At 43.5% G+C, this 20,793-nt stretch overlaps 1 protein-coding gene across 15 annotated transcripts in view; it reads right to left on the bottom strand.

Moving 5' to 3' along the window:
• Nucleotides 1–20,793, bottom strand: part of SLC39A11 (solute carrier family 39 member 11) — a 519,734-nt gene that overhangs the window by 287,443 nt on the left and 211,498 nt on the right. For 14 of the 15 annotated variants that reach the window (XM_037808762.1, XM_037808753.1, XM_037808759.1 and 11 more), the window contains one exon: nucleotides 13,865–14,006. In XM_037808762.1, the coding sequence (XP_037664690.1) occupies nucleotides 13,865–14,006 (142 nt within the window). The remainder of the gene's footprint in view (nucleotides 1–13,864; nucleotides 14,007–20,793) is intronic. The other variant, XM_037808766.1, reaches the window with a different exon arrangement.

Raw genomic sequence — 20,793 nt, forward strand, 5'->3', positions numbered from 1 at the left:
ACAAAGTTATGGCCCAGTCAAAGGAACAAACGTACACTTCAACTGAGATACAGGAATTTAAACAACTAATGCTAAATCAATTCAAAAAGTTTAGAGAAGATATTACAAAAGAGATAGAGGCTGTAAAGGAAGCACTGGACATGTATACGGCAGAAATCAAAAGTTCAAAAAAACAACTAGCAGAATCTATGGAAATGAAAGGCACAACACAAGAGATGAAAGACACAATGGAAACATACAACAGCAGATCTCAAGAGGCAGAAGAAAACACTCAGGAACTGGAGAACAAAACACCTGAAAGCCTACACGCAAAGGAGCAGATGGAGAAAAGAATGAAAAAATATGAGCAACGTCTCCGGGAACTCAAGGATGAAACAAAGTACAATAATGTACGTATCATTGGTGTCCCAGAAGGAGAAGAGAAGGGAAAGGGGGAAGAAGCAATAATAGAGGAAATAATTAATGAAAATTTCCCATCTCTTATGAAAGACATAAAATTACAGATCCAAGAAGCGCAGCGTACTCCAAACAGAAGAGATATGAATAGGCCTACGCCAAGACACTTAATAATCAGATTATCAGATGTCAAAGACAAAGAGAGAATCCTGAAACCAGCAAGAGAAAAGCGATCCATTACATACAAAGGAAGCTTAATAAGACTATGTGCGGATCTCTCAGCAGAAACCATGGAGGCAAGAAGGAAGTGGTGTGATATATTTAAGATACTGAAAGAGAAAAACCACCAACCAAGAATCCTGTATCCAGCAAAGCTGTCCTTCGAATATGAGGGAGAGCTCAAAATATTTTCTGACAAACAGACAATGAGAGACTTTGTGAACAAGACACTTGCCCTACAGGAAATACTAAAGGGAGCACTACAGGGTGATAGAAGACAGGAGTGCGTGGTTCGGAACACAATTTTGGGAGATGGTAGCACAACAATGTAAGTACACTGAACAAAGGTAACTATGAATACGGTTGAGAGAGGAAGATGGGGAGCATGTGAGACACCACAAGAAAGGAGGAAAGATAACGACTGGGACTGTGTAACTTGGTGAAATCTAGAGTGTTCAACAATTGTGATAAAATGTACAAATATGTTCTTTTACGAGGGAGAGCAAGCAAATGTCAACCTTGCAAGGTGTTAAAAATGGGGAGGCATTGGGGGAGGGATGCAATCAGCATAAACTAGAGACTGTAACTAATAGAATCATTGTATTATGCTTCCTTTAATGTAACAAAGGTGATATACCAAGGTGAATGCAGATAAGAGGGGGGGATAGGGGAGGCATGTTAGACACTTCACATTGGTGGTATTGTCTGATTCTTTATTCTACATTGATTTAAGGTTATTTTTCCTTTTGCTGCTTCCTAGCTGTCATTTTTTTGTTTCCTCTTTCTTTTGCCTCTCTACCTTCTTTGACTCTCCCTCCTGCCTTGTGGAAGAAATGCAGATGCTCTTGCTTAATATGAGCAGAATGTTCAATTAGGATGAACTTAAATGTTTGGAAATGAACAGGGGTGTTGGTAGCAAGATGTGAGAATAACTAACAGTGCCGAATGGTGTGTGAATGAGGTGGAAAGGGGAAGCTCAGAGTCATATATGTCACCAGAAGGAAAGTTGGAGGACAAAAGATGGAAATGTATAAAATTGAATCCTATGGTGGGCAATGTCCATGATTAACTGCACAAATACTAGAAATCTCTTCCATGAACCAGAACAAATGTATGACAGTACAATTAGAAGTTAATAATAGAGGGGCATATAGGGAAGAACTATATACCTATTACAAACTATATACTACAGTTAGTAGTATTTCAACATTTTTTCATAAACAGTAACAAACATACTATATCAATACTAGGAGTCAGCAATTGAGGGGGGTTGGTTAGGGATAGGGGAGGTTTAGAGTTTCCTTTCCTTTTTTTCTTTTTTCATCTTTCACTTTATTTCTTGTCTGGAGTAATGAAAAGTTTCTAAAAATTGAACAAAAATTAAATGTGATGGATGCACAGCTGTATGAGGGTACCCAGGGGCAAGTGATTGTATACTTTGGATCTTTGGATAATTGTATGGTATCTGAACAATCTCAACAAAAATGGAAAAAAAAAAAAAAAAGAGACCAAAAAAAAAAAAAGAATAGCCAAAACAATTTTGAAAAAGAACAAAGCTGGAGGACACACGCTGATTCCAAGACATAATATAAAGCTACAGTAATGAAGAGTGTAATACTGGTAAAAAGACAAAAACATAAATCAATAAAACAGAACAGAGAGTCCAAAAATAGACCCACATAAATATGGTCAACTAATTTTCTACAAAAGTGCTAAGGCAATTCAGTGCAAAACGAGTGAACATTCACACAAAAGAAACCTAAACTCAAACTATAACTAACACTTTACACAAAAAGTAACTCAAAGTGAATTGTAGACCTAAATATAAAATTTAAACCTTTTAGAAGGAAACATAGGAAAAATATCTCTGTGATCTGGGGTTAGGCAGAGATCTCAGATATGACATCAGAAGCACAATCCATAAAAATCCATAAAACAACCCAGAAAAAAACTGATAAATTGGACAAATTAAAAACTTTAAAAACTTGTGTTCTGTAAAATACACCATTAAGAGAATGAAAAAGCAAGCCACAGATACTTATCATATAACCCAGCAATCCCACCGCCCGGTATGTACCCCAGAGAAATGGAAACATATATTCACATAAAAATCCATATGTGAATGTTTATAGCAATTCTATTCATAATCACTTGGGCAACTATACGGGATTTCTTGCAATTGCCATGGAGCTTGGAATCTCAATTTGTATGATTTTGTGGGGATTTTTAGACCAAGTTGCACATCAGACCACTTTCAGAGATGACCTGAAGATGGCACGTGGCTTGTACTAATGCTGAACTAGTGAAAATTGATATCCTTGTTCTGGTGAGGCCATAGGGTAAGGCTACAGGTTTATGGGTGGGGATGGCATCTCCTCCAAAAGGAATGGAAAGTCCCCTTATCTATCACCCTGGGAAAAGGGAGATCCTGGAAAGACAAGGGGGTTTGGAGGGTGGGCCTTGGCCTGGGTCTCACTCTCTCCAGCCCAGGTGGTGGAGATGGCCTCTGCCATGGTGGGGCAGGTCCGTAGGTGGGCAGAGAGGCAGAGATATAACAAAGTAAAGACCGAGCCCTGCAATCAGACAGGGGATCTCCCCGTAGAAGGTTCTGAGAGGTTAGATGGGGGCCAGTGTACCCTGGGACTGCCACAGTCAGTAGCCAGGTGATATCCTTCTCTCTTTGTTATTCCTTGGCTCACCACTCAAGCCTTGAATAAATCTCATTGCTCTCAGAGGGGCTGTACGGCAGCTGGGATCTGGCCTGTGTCCACATTTGGGCTGCAGAGGGGAGGGGGCGGCCAGAGCCAACAAAGCCACCATGGTGGTTGCAAGACCAGCCAGAAATAGGAAGAGCTGAGGTGCCATGGACTTGGACCCTGACTCTCTGTGATAAGCACCCAGGAGATTTTCAGAATCCACTTAGGCTATGGTTAATGGCTGTATATATATTTGCTTGAACTTTATAATATTGCCTATATTTGTTTCCCATGAATCTCCTTGATGGCAGGTGCATGTCTCCTAATTATCTTTGTGTCTGTGACAGACTCCCCTACTAGAAACAACAAAATTACTATTGACTAAAGTTGACTTGAGCCAACCTTACCAAGGCCAGCTGAAGATGACTGTAATGTAACTGGCAGGTGGGCCCGATCTCTTAGGGAGGAGAACAGAAATTTTTTTTGGTTCCTGGTGTCCAAGTGTGATAAGATACCATCTTGCTCATTTCACTCTGCTGCCATCCCCCCATCTCCATTTGAAGGAACGCCTCTGCCTCCTCTATCACCTGATGATGTTTGGGGTGATGAAGGAGTCAGGAGCCCCAAGAAGTAGTTCTGTTTCTGATAACCAACTGGGAGCCACTGGCAAGTTCCTCAACATCTCCAGCTCCAAAATGCTCTGACCTTCGAAATCATGTTTCATTGAGACAACTGCTTTAGTTTTAAGATACTTAGAGCTATTTTCTTTCTCTGATCCAAGGCTGAGGGTTGGGGTGTGTGTGAATGCACTAGGCAGAAGCAAGCAGATCAAAATACTAGACTACATACAACCCAAAAAAGAGGTGGAAGGTCAAACTGGAGATGTCCACCAACAAAGAAAGCCCTGTGTCCCATTATCTCAGAATCCCGAGCTAAGAGGAGAAATCACTGACTCCTTTTCTTTAGGGAAGGATTTCACCGACACCATCCCAGATGCTAGAGTTCTTGCTGTGGTTACACAGGTTCAAACCCCAATTCACCGTCTTCTCTACCAACCCACTCTCAGGCTGCCTATTTCAGTCAGTGGCATCAATTTCCTTCTAGTCTGATGGACTCAAAACCAGCTTCTGCTCCTTCTTAGGCATTTTCCATACCAGGCAAAAGAAAAGAAAAATTGAGATGGGAGTGAATAAACGGAAAGAAATTCTAAAGATCCTAAATACTAGAAACCAAAGTGCCACCCTATACTTTCCCTGCTTATGGAACTTGTGCAAAAAATAACATCTGAAAAATAACATAAAAAGAACCCAGGCTGCCTGTTTTGGCAGCAGCCTCCTAAATCTTTGGGTAATAAAAGCCTGGCAGGAATATCCTAATGGATTCTGGCGCTGCTAGAGCCACTTGTCTCTTCTGTTTCCCAAAAGCACATTAAAAATACATTTCCCAGTTTAATAGACTTATGAGCTGAAATGAATGTGTCAGAACTCATAAATATGATAGAACCTGCAAACCAAGCAAATGTTAAATTTTGCATAAGGAGACAGTATCCCTAACTCCTCAGTAAACAATTAATATTTCAAATAAAGACCTCCAGCAGCTGCTTTAAAGGCTCCAGATGAATTAAATGGGTTTTTATTACTGTGAGGATTACCCTCCTCTTGTTTTCTTATTTTCTGCCTTTTCCCTTACTTGTACAAGACAAACGAGCTCCTCCAGATTAACCAAGCCCTTTAAGCCTGCTCATGGAGTGATCAGACTATGGGGTTGATCAAGAAGCTGTTTCTACACATTCAGATGAAGAAAGGAGAACAGGTATGTGAGCATCTTCCTTTTATTAATCTCCCCCAAAGTTCCCTGATCCACTTACAGCTAGTATGGATATGTGACTAAGTTCTAAACAGTTGTTTTCAAGTAGAAATGATGTTTGCATCTACTTGGAAGAATCCATTAAGGGGAAGAGAAAGAATCCTCTCATTGGGAAGATGGCTGTGATGGCAGGAATGCTGGCAGCCAGTTTTAACCATAGTTTGTAACCATATGGTACAGATAATGGAACAATAAGACAGAAATAAACAGGGTTCCTAGTAATTGTGGAGGTACCAAACTAACCCTTTTTGTCTACCAGCGGACTTAAGTAAGTGAAAGAGAAACTTTCATCTCGTTTAAGCTACAGAAAATGTTACCCAAGTCAATCATTTCAGGTGATGGTGAAGTAGATCACATTAAGATCTGACTTAAAGTCACTTGCCTGTCTTTATGCTTGCTCTATCTGAGTAACATTTCAGCTTTATTCAACCCTTTTCCATCCCGCTTACTCAACTTCCCTAGCCCATTCAAGTACGAGACTAACAGATGAGAGAGAAACATAGTGAAAGAATCAGACAGATAGAAAGAAATAAAGAGAACCAAGTTCTCCTGTCAACTACTATTCCCTTAGGTTACATTGCCTGCCATGGGAAGACAACTTTTCAAAAACTATTCAGTGCCAAATTGCCCCTCTGCCCAGGCCACATGAAAATGCAATCCAGAAGGACTGCCTAGCTTAGAAAATTGGGACTATGTTAAAAAAAAAAAGACATTTCATTAGGAAAAATGCTATTTGAGGGCTAAATGTTAGTCAGATCAAATGTAACACTTATAAAATGTATCCACTGAAATGCATCCCATGAGCTAAGAGACACTAACAGTTACTCACACTGCTGACACAGAGCCCTATTCAAAAGGGTATATTTTAGTATTATTTCACTATTATTATTACCTATGATGCTGAAGAGCTCCTGGCAATCTTTATGGTTGAGCACTTTGCTCTTCATCCTTCTGCAAAATATTTTTATGTGCCACATCTTAATGGTCTCAGTTGCCATTATCACTTGCTGACAGGTGTGGCTGCTGAAAAGAACTGAAATTTATTCTCTCACAGTCCTGGGTCTGGAAGTCTGAGCTCAAGGCATCAGCAGGGTTGGTTCCTTTTGGAGGCCCTGGGGAAGCGGGTGTCCCACGCCTTTCTCCCAGCTTCTGGTGGTTGCTGACAATCTTCAGCATTCCCTGGCTTGTAGATGCACCGCTCCAGTCTCTTCCTTGGTCTCCACATGGCCCTCTCCCTGTGCATCTCTCTGTGTTCACGTGGCCTTAGGGCATGAGCTACTGGAAGTAGGGCCCATGCTGATCTAATCCAGTATCACTTCATCTTAACTAATTACATCTGCAAAGATCCTAATTCCATATAAGTTAACATTCATAGGTGCCAGAGATTAGGAATTATCTTTTTTTTTTTGGGGGGGGGGGTCCACAATTTAACCCACAACACCAAGGTTAGAGGCCCTAGCACAGAAAGAAAGTACCAAATCAGAGGAGTCCCTACACAACTCCTTCCAATGAGGCCAGGAGAAGATACTAAAATGTCCTCCAACAACCAATTTTTCAAAAAAAAATTTTTTTTTTAATTTAAAAAAAAATTTTTTTTTAAAGTCTAATTGCTAAAATCAACCCAGGTCATTAAATGTACATAAATACCTATGAAATTATTCTTTCATCTTTAGAGATCTTACCAATAAAAAGTCAAAATTACTATTAACATCCCAGAGACTTCCCTAAATGTATTATGTTGGAGGCCCAGCAAGGAAGAAACACAGAATTTCTCCTAGAGATCCCTCCCAGAGCTACATCTGACTCTTGATCAAATTCAACTTTATTAAACTTCACTGGAAATCTTGATAACAGAAGGAACACCTCCTTTGGGGGAGAACTTGGAAAGTTAGAAAATATATGGAAGAAGAAAAATTGTGATCCTCATAGGAGCTTCGAAGCTGTCTAAATAAATCTTCTTTGCTTCCCTTGGCTTAAGCTATGCCAAAAAACTTCAGTGCCAAGGAAATCTAGGAGCTGGGAGTTGCAGGACATGAAGCTGGTTTCACAGAGACGACAGGCAGCTCTCTATGAGAAGAGACTTCACCCCAAAAAGCCTGGCTGCCCTCCCCCAATCCCACACATATGCCTACAAATATAGTCTTCCAAAGGCCACCCAGCATGAAAATCCATCTGTTGTGTTTGTCGTTCAGCCAGAGAAATTGTCCCCAGTTAAAATGCAAACACCTGAGCAGTAGGAAACCTTTGGTCAGTTATTAATTCCTCCATGTTCATCAGTTCATCAAACCTTTTCCCAGAGGCACCTAAAGGAGGCTGTTGCAGTGGTTGAGTTCGTGTGTCAACTTGGCTAGGTTATGGTGTCCAGTTGTTTGGCCACACAAACACGGGGGTAGTTCATGGATTTAAATCATTAATCATTTGGTTGCATCAATGACTGATTACATTCACAATCAACAAAGGAGATTGCCTTCAGCAATGAGAGAAGTCTCATCCAATCAGCTGAAGGCCTTCAAGGGAGACCTGATCTTATCAGTTAGAAAGAAAAACGTCTAACTGTACTTTAGCCAGCCTGTTTCTCCTGCGAAAATCATTGAAACCACTTTGGAGTTCCCAGCTTGCAGCCTGCCCTCTGGAATTCGGACTTGCCAATCCCCATGGTGGTGTGGGCCAATTCCTATAATAAACCTCATAATATTAACATACATACATAAGCACATCCATCTATCTATCTATCTATCTGTCTATCATCTATCTATCTACCTCTCTCATGTAGGTTCTGTTTCCCTGGAGAATCCTAATACAGATGCTTCACAACAAAAATAGGGAAAAGGGACTATTCCAAACACAAGATTAAAAAGGGACAGTATGATACCTGGAGGAAAAGAAAAGGTGCTGCAGATGGGAGAAGGGCATCCAGGAACACCTGAACTCCATCATGGTTATTGAATGGGACAAGCTCTGTAGGTGCTGATCTGGGGGTGGGGCTCTTGGCAATTATTCTCCCCCAGGCCCAGTTCTATTTCCAAGGAGAATCCACCCAGCAAAATGGCAGCAGAACCAATAGGAAGAGTCAATGACAGTAGTTTATTCAAATCAATAACCCACCTAATACTGAGTTTCCATCAATTTCATTTTATAATACAAGGCTCCAATATTTGGGTCAGATCCACCATGCTATCTAGGTGGAAGTGAACTCTGCCAAGTGAATTCTCCTATAATGCAAGAATGAGACATCAAGGAAAGATCCATTTCCAACCAGAGTTTCTTACAGCATTTGCTTCCCTGACTTAAGTACCCATTCACTTTTCTTCCCAAGCTCCGAAAACATTCATGGAAAAGACACAGGCACCACCTCACAACTATATAGTTTCCTAACCTAAATCCACTTCTTTCACTACTGGAAAATTACACCTACTACTGTTCCTTCCACAAATACACAAAATCATAGACAGCTCTCCATCCACCATGCTAATGGATCACTGAATTTCAATGATAATCTCTTGAAGAGTTTCAACTTCCTACCCCAGAACAAACCATAAACAAGGGCAGTTAATGATTAGTAAAGCAATGCATTGATGTGCTCTTTACTACCGTGTACTTAGCCTGAAGAGGGTGCTAGTGAGGAAAAAATAAAGGACATAGTCCAGCTGGACAGCTGAGCTGAAGGAGGGAGGTTGAGGCAGTGGAATCCAAGGTCTTTGGGGTCATGGAGCCCTCTGGAGTATGAAGAAAGTTATAGACTTTGCCTTCCAAAAATACTTAACATTTGGCATAAAATTTCAAGAGACTGATGATCCCTTTGGTTACCATTCATGGACCCCAGGTATAAAGAACCCTGGACTAATTTCTAGAATGTACTCAACAATATATTTGTCCACACAGACGTACATTTTTAAAATGCTCTCTGCCACACTGTTTATAATGGCTAAAGATTGGAAACAATCCAAGAGGCCACCAACAGGGAGCCAGTTACGTAGCACCATGGCTAATAAGAATAGAGGAAATCTGTGAGCATCCCATGAAACAAATACCAAAATGTAATTAGGGGACTCGGGCAAGATGGCGGCATAGAGAGGAGTGGAAGCTAAGTAGTCCCCCTGGAACAACTACAAAAAAACAGAAACAACTAGTAAATAATCCAGAATAACTGCGGGGGGACAAACGAGACCATCCACTCATCATACACCGACCTGAATTGGGAGGAATGCCCGAGAACACAGCATAAAATCTGTAAGTAAAACCTGCGGATCCAAGTCGCGAGACCCCCTCCCCCATAGCCCGAGCTGCAAAGCCTCATGGTGCAAGAGAGAAGCTCTCTCCCAGCAAGCGAATACAGCTCAGCTGAGCTCCAACTGGGGTTTTAAGTAGCGAGTGTGAACTGCTCACTACAGGTACTCATCCCCAAAAAACAGACAGAGGCTTTGGGTGACGACTGACCTGGGAGAGCCGGAGGGTCGCCTTGGACTGGGTCTGAAGGGGACTATCTGTTTCTTTTTCCGCTCAGTGGAGAAAGCCCCAGTCATTTTCAGTTTCCAGGGCTGTGACTCTGGGAAGGGTGGAGACAGCACAAGCAGAGAGCAAGACCATTGAAATGCTAATGACCTCCACCTGGGGGGTCTGTCATCTCTAGGAGGAAAGGGGTGGGGCCCTTTCCATTCAGAACCAGACCCCAGAGGCCTGGGGGAACATACCTCCTCACACCAGTCAAGAATTATAGGCTAACAGGCATCACCTGCTGGGCAGAAAAGCACAGTGACCTGAGGCATCAAAGGGTGGAGCAATTTTCTAAGACACACCAGCAGGGAAACCAGATACTGAATATTTCTTCCCTCTGGGACCTGAGCCTGTTCTGGTCTGGGAAAACCTGATTTGGATAACCAAGGAAACCATGCCTAGACAACAGAAAATTACAATCTACACTATGAAAAACAAAGTTATGGCCCAGTCAAAGGAACAAACGTACACTTCAACTGAGATACAGGAATTTAAACAACTAATGCTAAATCAATTCAAAAAGTTTAGAGAAGATATTACAAAAGAGATAGAGGCTGTAAAGGAAGCACTGGACATGTATATGGCAGAAATCAAAAGTTCAAAAAAACAACTAGCAGAATCTATGGAAATGAAAGGCACAACACAAGAGATGAAAGACACAATGGAAACATACAACAGCAGATCTCAAGAGGCAGAAGAAAACACTCAGGAACTGGAGAACAAAACACCTGAAAGCCTACAAGCAAAGGAGCAGATGAAGAAAAGAATGAAAAAATATGAGCAACGTCTCCGGGAACTCAAGGATGAAACAAAGTACAATAATGTACGTATCATTGGTGTCCCAGAAGGAGAAGAGAAGGGAAAGGGGGCAGAAGCAATAATAGAGGAAATAATTAATGAAAATTTCCCATCTCTTATGAAAGACATAAAATTACAGATCCAAGAAGCGCAGCGTACTCCAAACAGAAGAGATATGAATAGGCCTACGCCAAGACACTTAATAATCAGATTATCAGATGTCAAAGACAAAGAGAGAATCCTGAAAGCAGCAAGAGAAAAGCGATCCATTACATATAAAGGAAGCGTAATAAGACTATGTGCGGATCTCTCAGCAGAAACCATGGAGGCAAGAAGGAAGTGGTGTGATATATTTAAGATACTGAAAGAGAAAAACCGCCAACCAAGAATCCTGTATCCAGCAAAGTTGTCCTTCGAATATGAGGGAGAGCTCAAAATATTTTCTGACAAACAGACAATGAGAGACTTTGTGAACAAGACAATTGTCCTACAGGAAATACTAAAGGGAGCACTACAGGGTGATAGAAGACAGGAGTGTGTGGTTTGGAACACAATTTTGGGAGATGGTAGCACAACAATGTAAGTACACTGAACAAAGGTAACTATGAATACGGTTGAGAGAGGAAGGTGGGGAGCATGTGAGACACTACAAGAAAGGAGGAAAGATAAAGACTGGGACTGTGTAACTTGGTGAAATCTAGAGTATTCATCAATTGTGATAAAATGTACAAATATGTTCTTTTACGAGGGAGAACAAGCAAATGTCAACCTTGCAAGGTGTTAAAAATGGGGAGGCATTGGGGGAGGGATGTAATCAGCATAAACTAGAGACTGTAACTAATAAAAAAATTTAATTAGGTGACAAACACAAGGAATAGAACAATGGGCCAAGTATGATCTCGCTTGCTTATAAAGGAGATATATGCTCCCATAAACAGTGTATTTCTAAAAGGATAAACAAAAAACTAGAAACAACTTTTGTGTCTGAGATGGAGGACTGGATCATCAGGGATTTGAAGCTGGAAGAAAAATTACTTTTAATTTGTAGTTCATGTTATTAATTTTCAATTGAAAGAAATAGGCGATAAATAGTTGAATGGATGGATGGATGGACAGAGAGGGAGAGAGAGAGAGACAGACAGTTTTGAAAGAACTTCTTGTCTAGTTAAGTCACAGGTTTGAGAGGGGTTGATGTTGTAAACCATTTGGCACCCAGACCATAAATCGGAAAGTGTCTCATAAACACTTTTCCCAGCTCCGGCTGCTGCCATCGTTCAGAGCAGCTGCACCTTCTCCCCCACAGTTTAGCTTTTCTGGCTTTTCCTCTAGCTGAACCAATTATGGGACATTATAACAGCAGCACCAATATTATTTTTTAAAGGCTGATGTTATTCACTAAATACCCATTAAACCAATCTCCTTGCTCCATTTACAGCAAGCTTAAAGGCAAATCCAGATGGTGCAAATAACACATATTCAGATGCGATCTGCATGAGGCCAGTCATCAAATAGCCATTATCGGCTTCCGAGGCCTCAACTGCCTGACACCCACAGGTACGTCCAGGTGAGAAGAACAGTGACCTTTCAAGAGATGGCTGGACTCTCCCAGGTCTTGGCAAACCAGCTTCAGTGCCCCCCCAGAGGCTGCATTTGCCTTTGCATAGGAACAGTTAGCAAGGCTAAGGAGGGTTGCTTGGTAACCTGGTAACAGGTGCTCTTCAGCCAGGGACAGGATTGCATCTCCTCCCTACACAGTCCAGCTCACTTGCTTAACCCTGGGTTGGCCAAAAAGATCCAGAAGTCCCAGGAGGCTCTCCTGCAGAGCCACTGGTCCTGTCCTTCCCATGACCCCACTGGAAAAGGTTCACCCAAGGAATCATCACATTCACATTCTATCTTATTTGTCTGACAGGCACGGAACCTTCCCCCTGTGGCCTTAAAGACAAAAAATGCAATAGAATAAAATCTGGCCAAATTTTTGTTTTCCTAGAGAAGGCTCAGAATCAAGAATGCAGAATCTTCAAAGGTTCACACAGGAGCCCTAGCACAGTATTGCTGGTAAGAATTGACTTTAGAAAGACTTCCATGAAGTTCTCAGGACTTAGCATGGAAAGGGACAAGCTTTACTGGAGTACAGTGCCCCACACTGGTCCCCAAAGACAAGTAATCCTTGACTACACTCCAACAAAAGAACAGAAAACAACACCTAAATTCTAATTTGACTATGAATGGCATGTGTGTTTTGTCTTTCCAACCGTCTGTTTCTTGAGCTCATGTTAGATGAATTTTAGTTCCCGATTAAGTCCCACGTAGGAAGATCTGGGAGGCAGTGAGGATTAACCCAAGTGCAGAAGGTATTCAAGTTCTCCATGAATAACTGATGAAGGACATAATCTGAACACAGATAACTGAGAACTGCCTGGGGCATAGCAATAACTTTGTTATTTGACCCTCCCCAAGGTCTAGAGATCATTTTAGCCTGGACATAATGAAATTATCAAGTTAAAAATGCTGGCATGGAAACATGAAAGGACTTTTCTCCCTCAAATCACTAATGGGAAGTCAGTGACTAGCCACCAAGACGGCAGGCAGCCATTCTCAAGGTCGTTTGCACGGTTTTAGTCCCCAAGTCCATGGTCTACAAAAGAAGGGGTGGAGGGGAACGTATCACCCAGCAGCTTCGGGATTAAACGTGGGACTTCTTATATAAATTCAAAGGAAACCGAAGGTATCCAGCTCTCCTCATGCTAATTGGCCCATAAATTAGCCAAATGAGGTGAGTGAGCAATGACTGGGAAAGGACTGGGGGAGTCTTACCCAGAGGTTGGGAAACCACATGATCTGGTACATCTTCATCCTCTTGGTGAGCAACAGAGATTTAGGAATTACTATTTGATTGCCCCCAAGGAACTGTTCCTTACAACTTAAGAGAAAAAGCATGTCTCTGCTGTCAGGATTTTTAGGTTTTCTGGCTCCAAATTGAATCAGGGGGAGAAAGAGCCACAGTTTCACAGATAAATCAAAAAGATGGAAGACATGTAAACATAAAGGATCATTCGGGGTTCACCAGAGAGGAGAAGACTGAGGGGCAAAGGCCCATGCTCTCTGACCCAAATCAGCCCAATTCCCATCAGAGTGATCCTTGCCCACTTGGCCAAGTTGAAAAGATTACCAAAAGATGCCATTACATCCCACACTTTATGCAGGTGGGTTGGAGAGGAAATGAGAGATAAAGGTGCTAGGCCAGACGTTGGTTTAGTTCTGTTGCCCCAATAGTGGGGTAAGTAGTTTGGGGGGACTGGACAGAGACCCTGCATTTCCCTCATCCTTCCTCCCACAACCCACCCAAGTCTGCACTGCCTAACTCAGCTCAGGGTCTGCGGCAGAGAGCTTGCCTGAAAGAAGCCCAGCTCTACCTATCCGGATGGAAAGTTCACTCTCAGGAAAGAGCGCCACGGGACCCTCGGCATCGGACTTCTTCATCAGCATGGGGTCCAAGTTCAGTGCCAGGGCCGTCTGGGGGTCTTCTGCTACACCCTGAAACGAGAAGCAGCAGTGTCACTGTAACATCTCCATCACCCTCATTCCCAGGACCCCTTGGGCTCACAGGGCCTCTGGCAACCTGCCCGACTTCACCAAGAGCACCAGGGTGGAGCCAGGCCAGGCTGGGTCACCAGGGAGACAACAACATTCTAGCTGTAGTACTTTAGGGGTGATAAAGGCAAGATCCAAGGAGTCAGTGCTGATCATAGAAATGGGAAAAACATATACCACACCCAAACCCTGTCACATGCCTCATCACCGCAGAGCAGGTACACAGTGGACTTAATGAATGAAATACCAAAAGATGCCCTCTGAAAGGCAGCCTCCATTTAGGAAGCCAAGGTGAACATTTTTAGGAAACTGGCACATTCATATGTTTCCTGAGATCAAAAGAGGAGGGAAGCCAAACAAAAGCATCCCAAAGGAAGGAAACAGGGAGAGGCACAGAGAACACAGACATTTCTGCAGCCAAGTCCACATGGCTCTAAAACAACTATGTCATCCTCTGCTTTGTTTGTCACTGGTCAATTCAACTATTTTGCCTATTTAACAAATATTTTTATTGACTGCCAACTTTGTGGATAGACAGGGAATACAACTGTGGTAGCTTCGAGTTATGAACCCCAGAAAAACATGTTCTTAATCTTAATCCATTTCTGTGGCTGTGAACCCATTGTAAATAGGACCTTTTGACAATGTTATTGTCAGTTAAGGCGTGGCCAACTGAATCAGGATGGGTCCTAATCCTATTACGGAAGCCCTAAAGAGAAGGCCAGAGAGAGGAGCCACGGGGAGCAGCCAGAAACTGGAAATCAATAGAACCTAAGAAGAGAAAGAAGATGCCACCATATGCACTGCCAGGGGATGGAAAAGTCAAAGAAACCCAAAGATTACCGGCCAGCCCAAAGATCCAACTCCGGGAGGAAGGAAGCCTTCTAGTCTCTTCTGTGAGCCAATAAATTCCTGTTGTGAAGCCAACCTATTGCATAGTATTTGTTTTATCAGCTACGAAATGAAAACAACAACAACATTAGCCATAATAGAATTTCCTTTCCAGTTAAGAGCAAACAAATAAACCCATAAAGGGTCCGTGAGCCTCTCTTAGCACAGCATCAGCTGGAACCCCCTGATCTTGCCAGCAACTTACAAATGCAGCAGAAACCAGACAGATGAGGGCCGGTGACTCAACCAACACAAGTGACCTCCACTTTCATCCGAAAACCTCAAAGCTAAGGGAAAGTGGGTACAATCATCTTGATGGACAAAAAACAACAGATATTTTTTGAAAGCCAGGCAAAAATAGTCCCAAACAGACAGTAAAGTTTTCATTTAAAATATGTGACTCTAAAGGGGGAAAGGAGAAGGTTTGTGATCCAATCACTGAAATGCATGCATTTATGAGTAAGTTTCTTTCATGAAGGAATCTCATAAAAGTTATGCCAGGCTGTGTCTCACACACATACACACATATACACACAAACACATGCCCACATACCTTCTTGTTTTTCCATGATCATGATCATCAGGTAAGAAAGAGAACCTTGACGACTCATATTTCATTTCATCATTTCTTTCCAAACAAACGTTAAAAATGGATATATAAATTCTTCTTCTCATTTATTCTCATTTGTCTAATACATCACTACTGTCCTAAACATTTATGTGCAACATACTCTATCATGCAGTTTAATGGGATGCCGACACCTCATTTAACATTGTTTTAAAAGAAAAATGGGCCTCCTGGCTCTGCTTGAGCCACTGGCGAAAGGTTTTCAGGTCTCTCTGTGGAAACCTGGGGGGTACAGGAATGTGGCCTCTTCTGTCACTGGGAGTAGCTCAAAGAGGCAGCCTGTCACCCCATATCACTGCCGAGACTGATACCACAGATGCAGGGAAAGACAACCCTGGGGCAGAAGAGGCTTTGAGAAGGCCAATCTCTCCCTCTGCAGAAACCCCCTCCAGCCATCCCCGAGTACCAGCTGCTGTCTGTGCCATGTGCCACAGAACCACAGCTCTTTGTTTGTTTATACGTTTTAATTATTTCTAATTCTACATCTCATGCTGACATCTCAGAAATCATTGCAGCAATAAAAGGCACTTTTCACTATGAGAGCTGTCAGCTGACTTTCATCCCTTTGTTTTCCTCCTTTTTATAATATGATTGATGCGTAACTAGGAGAAAGACACGGAAAGAGAACCACTTCATTACAGCAGAAACGCTGTAGCATTGACTCGCTCAAAGCTACAACTGTCTGTTTAATTGGAGCCAATTTAGTAAGGTGCAGTTTGCAGAGACCCTGGTTTTCATTTAAAACAGGGGTTCTCAACTAGGAGCACTTCTGCCATCCAGGGGACTTCCAACAATGTCTGGAGACATTCTGGTTGTCAACTGGGGGCAAGGTTGCTACTGGCATCCAGTGGGTAGAGGCCAGGGATGCTGTTAAACACCCCACAATGCACATGACAGTGCCTGCAAAACAGAACTATCCAGGCCAGAACGTCAACAGTGCCGAGGTTGAGAAACTGCTTTAGAAACATTTAGGATTCTCAAGACCCCAGTGCTCCCTGTGACACTGGAGATGCTGGGAACTCACAGACTCTCTTTTCACTGTAAAGCTAAGTATTTTGCAATTTTCTCTGCCTGACTTCCTGAATTCAACACATTTTTATTTAGCAATGACTGTGTACCAGGGCTGTTGCAGGGATTATAGATATAAAACTGCCAAGTCTCCTTTCGCCATGAATCTTGCATTCTGGTTTGAGAGACAGACAATAAACTAACAATAAGCCAATCAACAGTAAATTATATAATAGAGTGCCAGGTAGCGATCTTGTTAGGAAGAAAAATAAACCATATCCTAGCAGTACTGGGACAGCAGTGGTATGTACTGCTTGGGGCCAGACTTTGCTCTAAGCATTTTCAAGGGGCTCACCCCTTATTAAAGATAAAAATGGAGTATTCCTTTACATGAGATGATGTGGTGGCTTGGAGCTATGTACCCCATTCCCCTGGGTGTGAACCCACTGTCAATAGGAGCTTTTGATGAGGATACCTCAATTAGGGTGTGGCCCTGCTGAATCAGGATGGGTCTTAATCCTATTACTGAAGGCCTTACATGGAAGGTCACAGACAGAGAGAATGCCATGGAGAGCAGCCAGAAGCTGGAAGTCACCGGAACCCAAAAGAGAAAGGAGAAGCCAGAAGAGGCCGCCATGTGCATTTTCATGTGACAGAAAATGCCAAGAACCAAGGATCACTGGCAGCCAGTCCCAAAACATCACAGTCCTCTGGGAGAAAGGATCATCGCCTTAACAATGCCTTGATTTTTAACTTCTCCTACCCTGAAAACCTTGAGCCAATAAATTTCCCACCATTAAAAGCCAACCCACCACATGATATTTCTTCTGGCCACTAGAAAACTAAAATAGATGGTGAGGGAGGCCTCTCTGGGAAGGTGACATTGGAGCAAAGACTTGAAGATAAGGGAAGAAACTGCCCAAATTTCTGCAAGGGAGAGAACTGTAGGTGAGAAAGAGTAGGGCACTGATTTCCCCCTCCCACTCCACATCCTTTTACAACTTTATTAGTCTTTGATCTGTTGGTTGACTACTGCTTTATTTCAATGCTCTGGAGCCACATCACTTAGAAGCTGCCCTTTGAATAGCTAGACAAAGAGACAAAGACCCACCACACCCATCTGTTCCCACCCCATGGCCCTGGCCCCCGGTACCCCATGTTGCTCAATCCCACATTTCACCTTCAGAAAGGCTGGGCACAGCTGTGCAGCAGGGAAGCTGCGAATGGCGTCTTTGGGGTGGTGAAGCTAGGGACAACTTCTTCCAAATCCCCACACCTGACAAGGCTGTCCAAGGGACTCTGATGCCAGCCAGGGCCCAGCACCAGCCCTTTTTGGGATCCCAACACTCCCCACTCTCCACTCTCAACTGTTGCTGAAGGAAACAGAGAAATAAGCCTTAGAATTTCCAGGAATGGCCCAGGGGAAAGATGGTGGTAGACCATCATGTTCCTTGCAATAGAGAAACAGGTTCCAGAACAATGTTCCCAGCTGAGGTGGCTCTCTGTGTGCTGGGTTGACACAACCCCTCACTCAAGAAGCCCTGTCTGCTCAGTGAACACATAGACTGGAGGGAAGAGGGACATGAATTTCTTTATGGGTCCCTTAAATAAATACACCCTTTTGTTTGTGCTGGAATGACAGAGACCCCAGAGAGAAATTCCCACTCCACATCCCCTCTTCCTTTGCTGATGGTGGCAGGCCCCTTTTCTTACATTACTGAGGACTTTTTTTTTTGGATCCTTGTAAGATTTTGCATACACACGACCTCACTCAATCCTCACAGGCCCCCATGAGGTGAGCTCGGCGGGATGACAGCATGCTCCCTCCCAGGACAAACATTTGACTAAGGCAAGCTGTTCTTGACCTTCCATCGCAGCCCTGGGAGTCTGCTTTGCTCAACCCATCAGAGGTGCCATGAGTCGCCCTCCTCCCCTCAGCCATGCTGCTCCTGGGCCGCCGGGGCTTCGCAGCATTCAGGTTTGCTGGGTCACCTCGCAGCTTCCAAATGTCAAGGTGTGCCGAACACACAGATTCCTTCCCAAGCTAAAACTCTCCCTCTCCTTCTCCGCCACTCTCTCCCCTGAGTCCCTTTCCTGCCCTTCCTCCCCTGTCCCCACCCACTCCTCCAGATCCAGCTCTGCACAGGCGTGAGCTGCTGGGGCGCACGAGGCAGCAGCCACCAGGGCCATGTGGCCTGAGGTCACAGTCTGCCTGCGGCAGAATCATTATTACTCTAATGTATGGTTTAGGGCAAGTCCCTGGCTCAGAATAAACAGAGCCACTTCCACCCACTCTGCAAAGGCCAGGAAAAAGGTCAGGAGCTGGAGAAGTACAGCACTTTCCAGAAGGAAAAAAAGAGGAAATGGAGAGGAAGGGAAAGAAGGATGAAACAAAATGGGGGGGGGGGGGGGGGGGGAAGCAACGCTGCAATGTGACTTACATTAAATTAAAAGATTTGTTTTTATTTTATTTTTAAAGAGGCTTTACAAAAACAAAATGTCTGTCTTCTTCGAGAAATGAAATCCAGGCGCTGTTGATCACGGTTTGCTATCTCAGGCATAAGGAAGACCACTGCTGATTGCCAAAAGAAACAAGTTACAAAATGAAAAGCCTAGAGCAAAACAAAAGGAACGCTGTCATCTCCAAATGAAGTCTAGAGCGGCAAACTAAAGTCTCCCACACAAGGCACAACTGGATACGTGTCCTTAGGTACCAAAGCACTGCAGGCTCTGCAGCCCCCAAAACTCACTGCAGTCAGCTCGATGCACTGGCCACACATCGCAGTAGCAGTCTTCACTCTGCTTTAAGTCCTGTCGCCTGTCTCTGGTTCTCCCCCACTGGGGATATGTCACTGCCACTAACAACCTTCAGGGGAAGGTGGCAAAGCCGACGAGGAGCTCTGATGCTCACCAGGCCAGCATGCACACGGCAAGCCTGATCTTTGCAGAAACCCCCACACCTTCTAGCACATTAAGTTGGGGTGGAGAGAGCTCAATAACCTTTTCGCTTGATTGAGGTTTCCCTTGATAGAGGCTGTGATGACTCTAGCAGCCACAGCCCCATGGAGTGCAGGCCCTTTAATTGCAGGTTGTCAGCAGGTCAAAACTCGCTGATAAAGGGCCAAGGGAAAGGTCAGGGGACTAATTGGTGCCCCCTGCCAACCACGGCTAAAGCGAGGCAGTGCGTTACACCCCAGTGGAGAAAGGAACCAGGGTCTCATGATGCTGGGGAAGGGCCTGGAGCCCTGGGTGGGCTCTGCCTCCTGCCATCCCCACTTAACCCAGACACACAAGGGGACGTTAAATAATGGATGCTGTTTTCATTACCGAGAAATTGCAGTAATAATGACACTCAACACGATCTTAAATTATTCCACATTGGAAAAAAAAATTAAATGTCGCCCCTGATCAGCAGTCAGAATATGGATGGCACTTACATAACAGCTGACCTTCTCTCGGGGAGCTCAGCGGCGGCCTGCTGCCCAGGGCAAGGCCGGCTCGGGTGACGGGCAGCCGGCCTCCAAGCAAGCAGGGACACAGGGTGGTGCAGACCCAGAGGGAGAGGCTGTAGTCCTGCCTCGGGCTCTAGCAGACAGCTCACTGCCATCCTCCTTGCCTCGTTTTACCTATACGTCCCAGGGTCATGGGTCACAGTCATTAGCCCTGAAGGAGAGGAAAATGCCAACTCAAAGTACTTGGCCCCTATGGGCTTGGGGGTTTGTTTTTATATTTTATTGTAGTAAAATATACATAATATTAAATTGGCCACCTTAACCATTTTTAAGTGTACAATTCAGTGGCATTAATTAAATTCACAACGTTGGGCAGCCATCACCCCCATCTATTTACGAAATGTTTTCGTCACCCTAAGCTGAAACTATGCATCCATTAAGCAATAACTTCCCCTTCTGCTCCCCACTAGTTCCAAATACCCCCTGATTTACTTTCTGTCTCTGTAGATTTGCTTACTCAAGATATAATGGAATCATATCATATTTGTCCTTTTGTGTCTGGCTTATTCCACTTAGCATAATGTTCTCAAGGTTCATCCATGTTGGAGCATGTATCAGAACTTCATTCCTTTTTATGGCCAAATAATATTCCATTGAATGGATATAACATATATTGTTTAGCCATTCATCTGTTGATACTACTGGTTGTTGAAGCACATTTCATCTTGCCCTGTCCGAGGTTCCAGTTGCA

This window comes from Choloepus didactylus, chromosome 18, assembly GCF_015220235.1.
Source record: "Choloepus didactylus isolate mChoDid1 chromosome 18, mChoDid1.pri, whole genome shotgun sequence".
In the NCBI taxonomy this organism is placed as follows: Eukaryota; Metazoa; Chordata; class Mammalia; order Pilosa; family Megalonychidae; genus Choloepus; species Choloepus didactylus.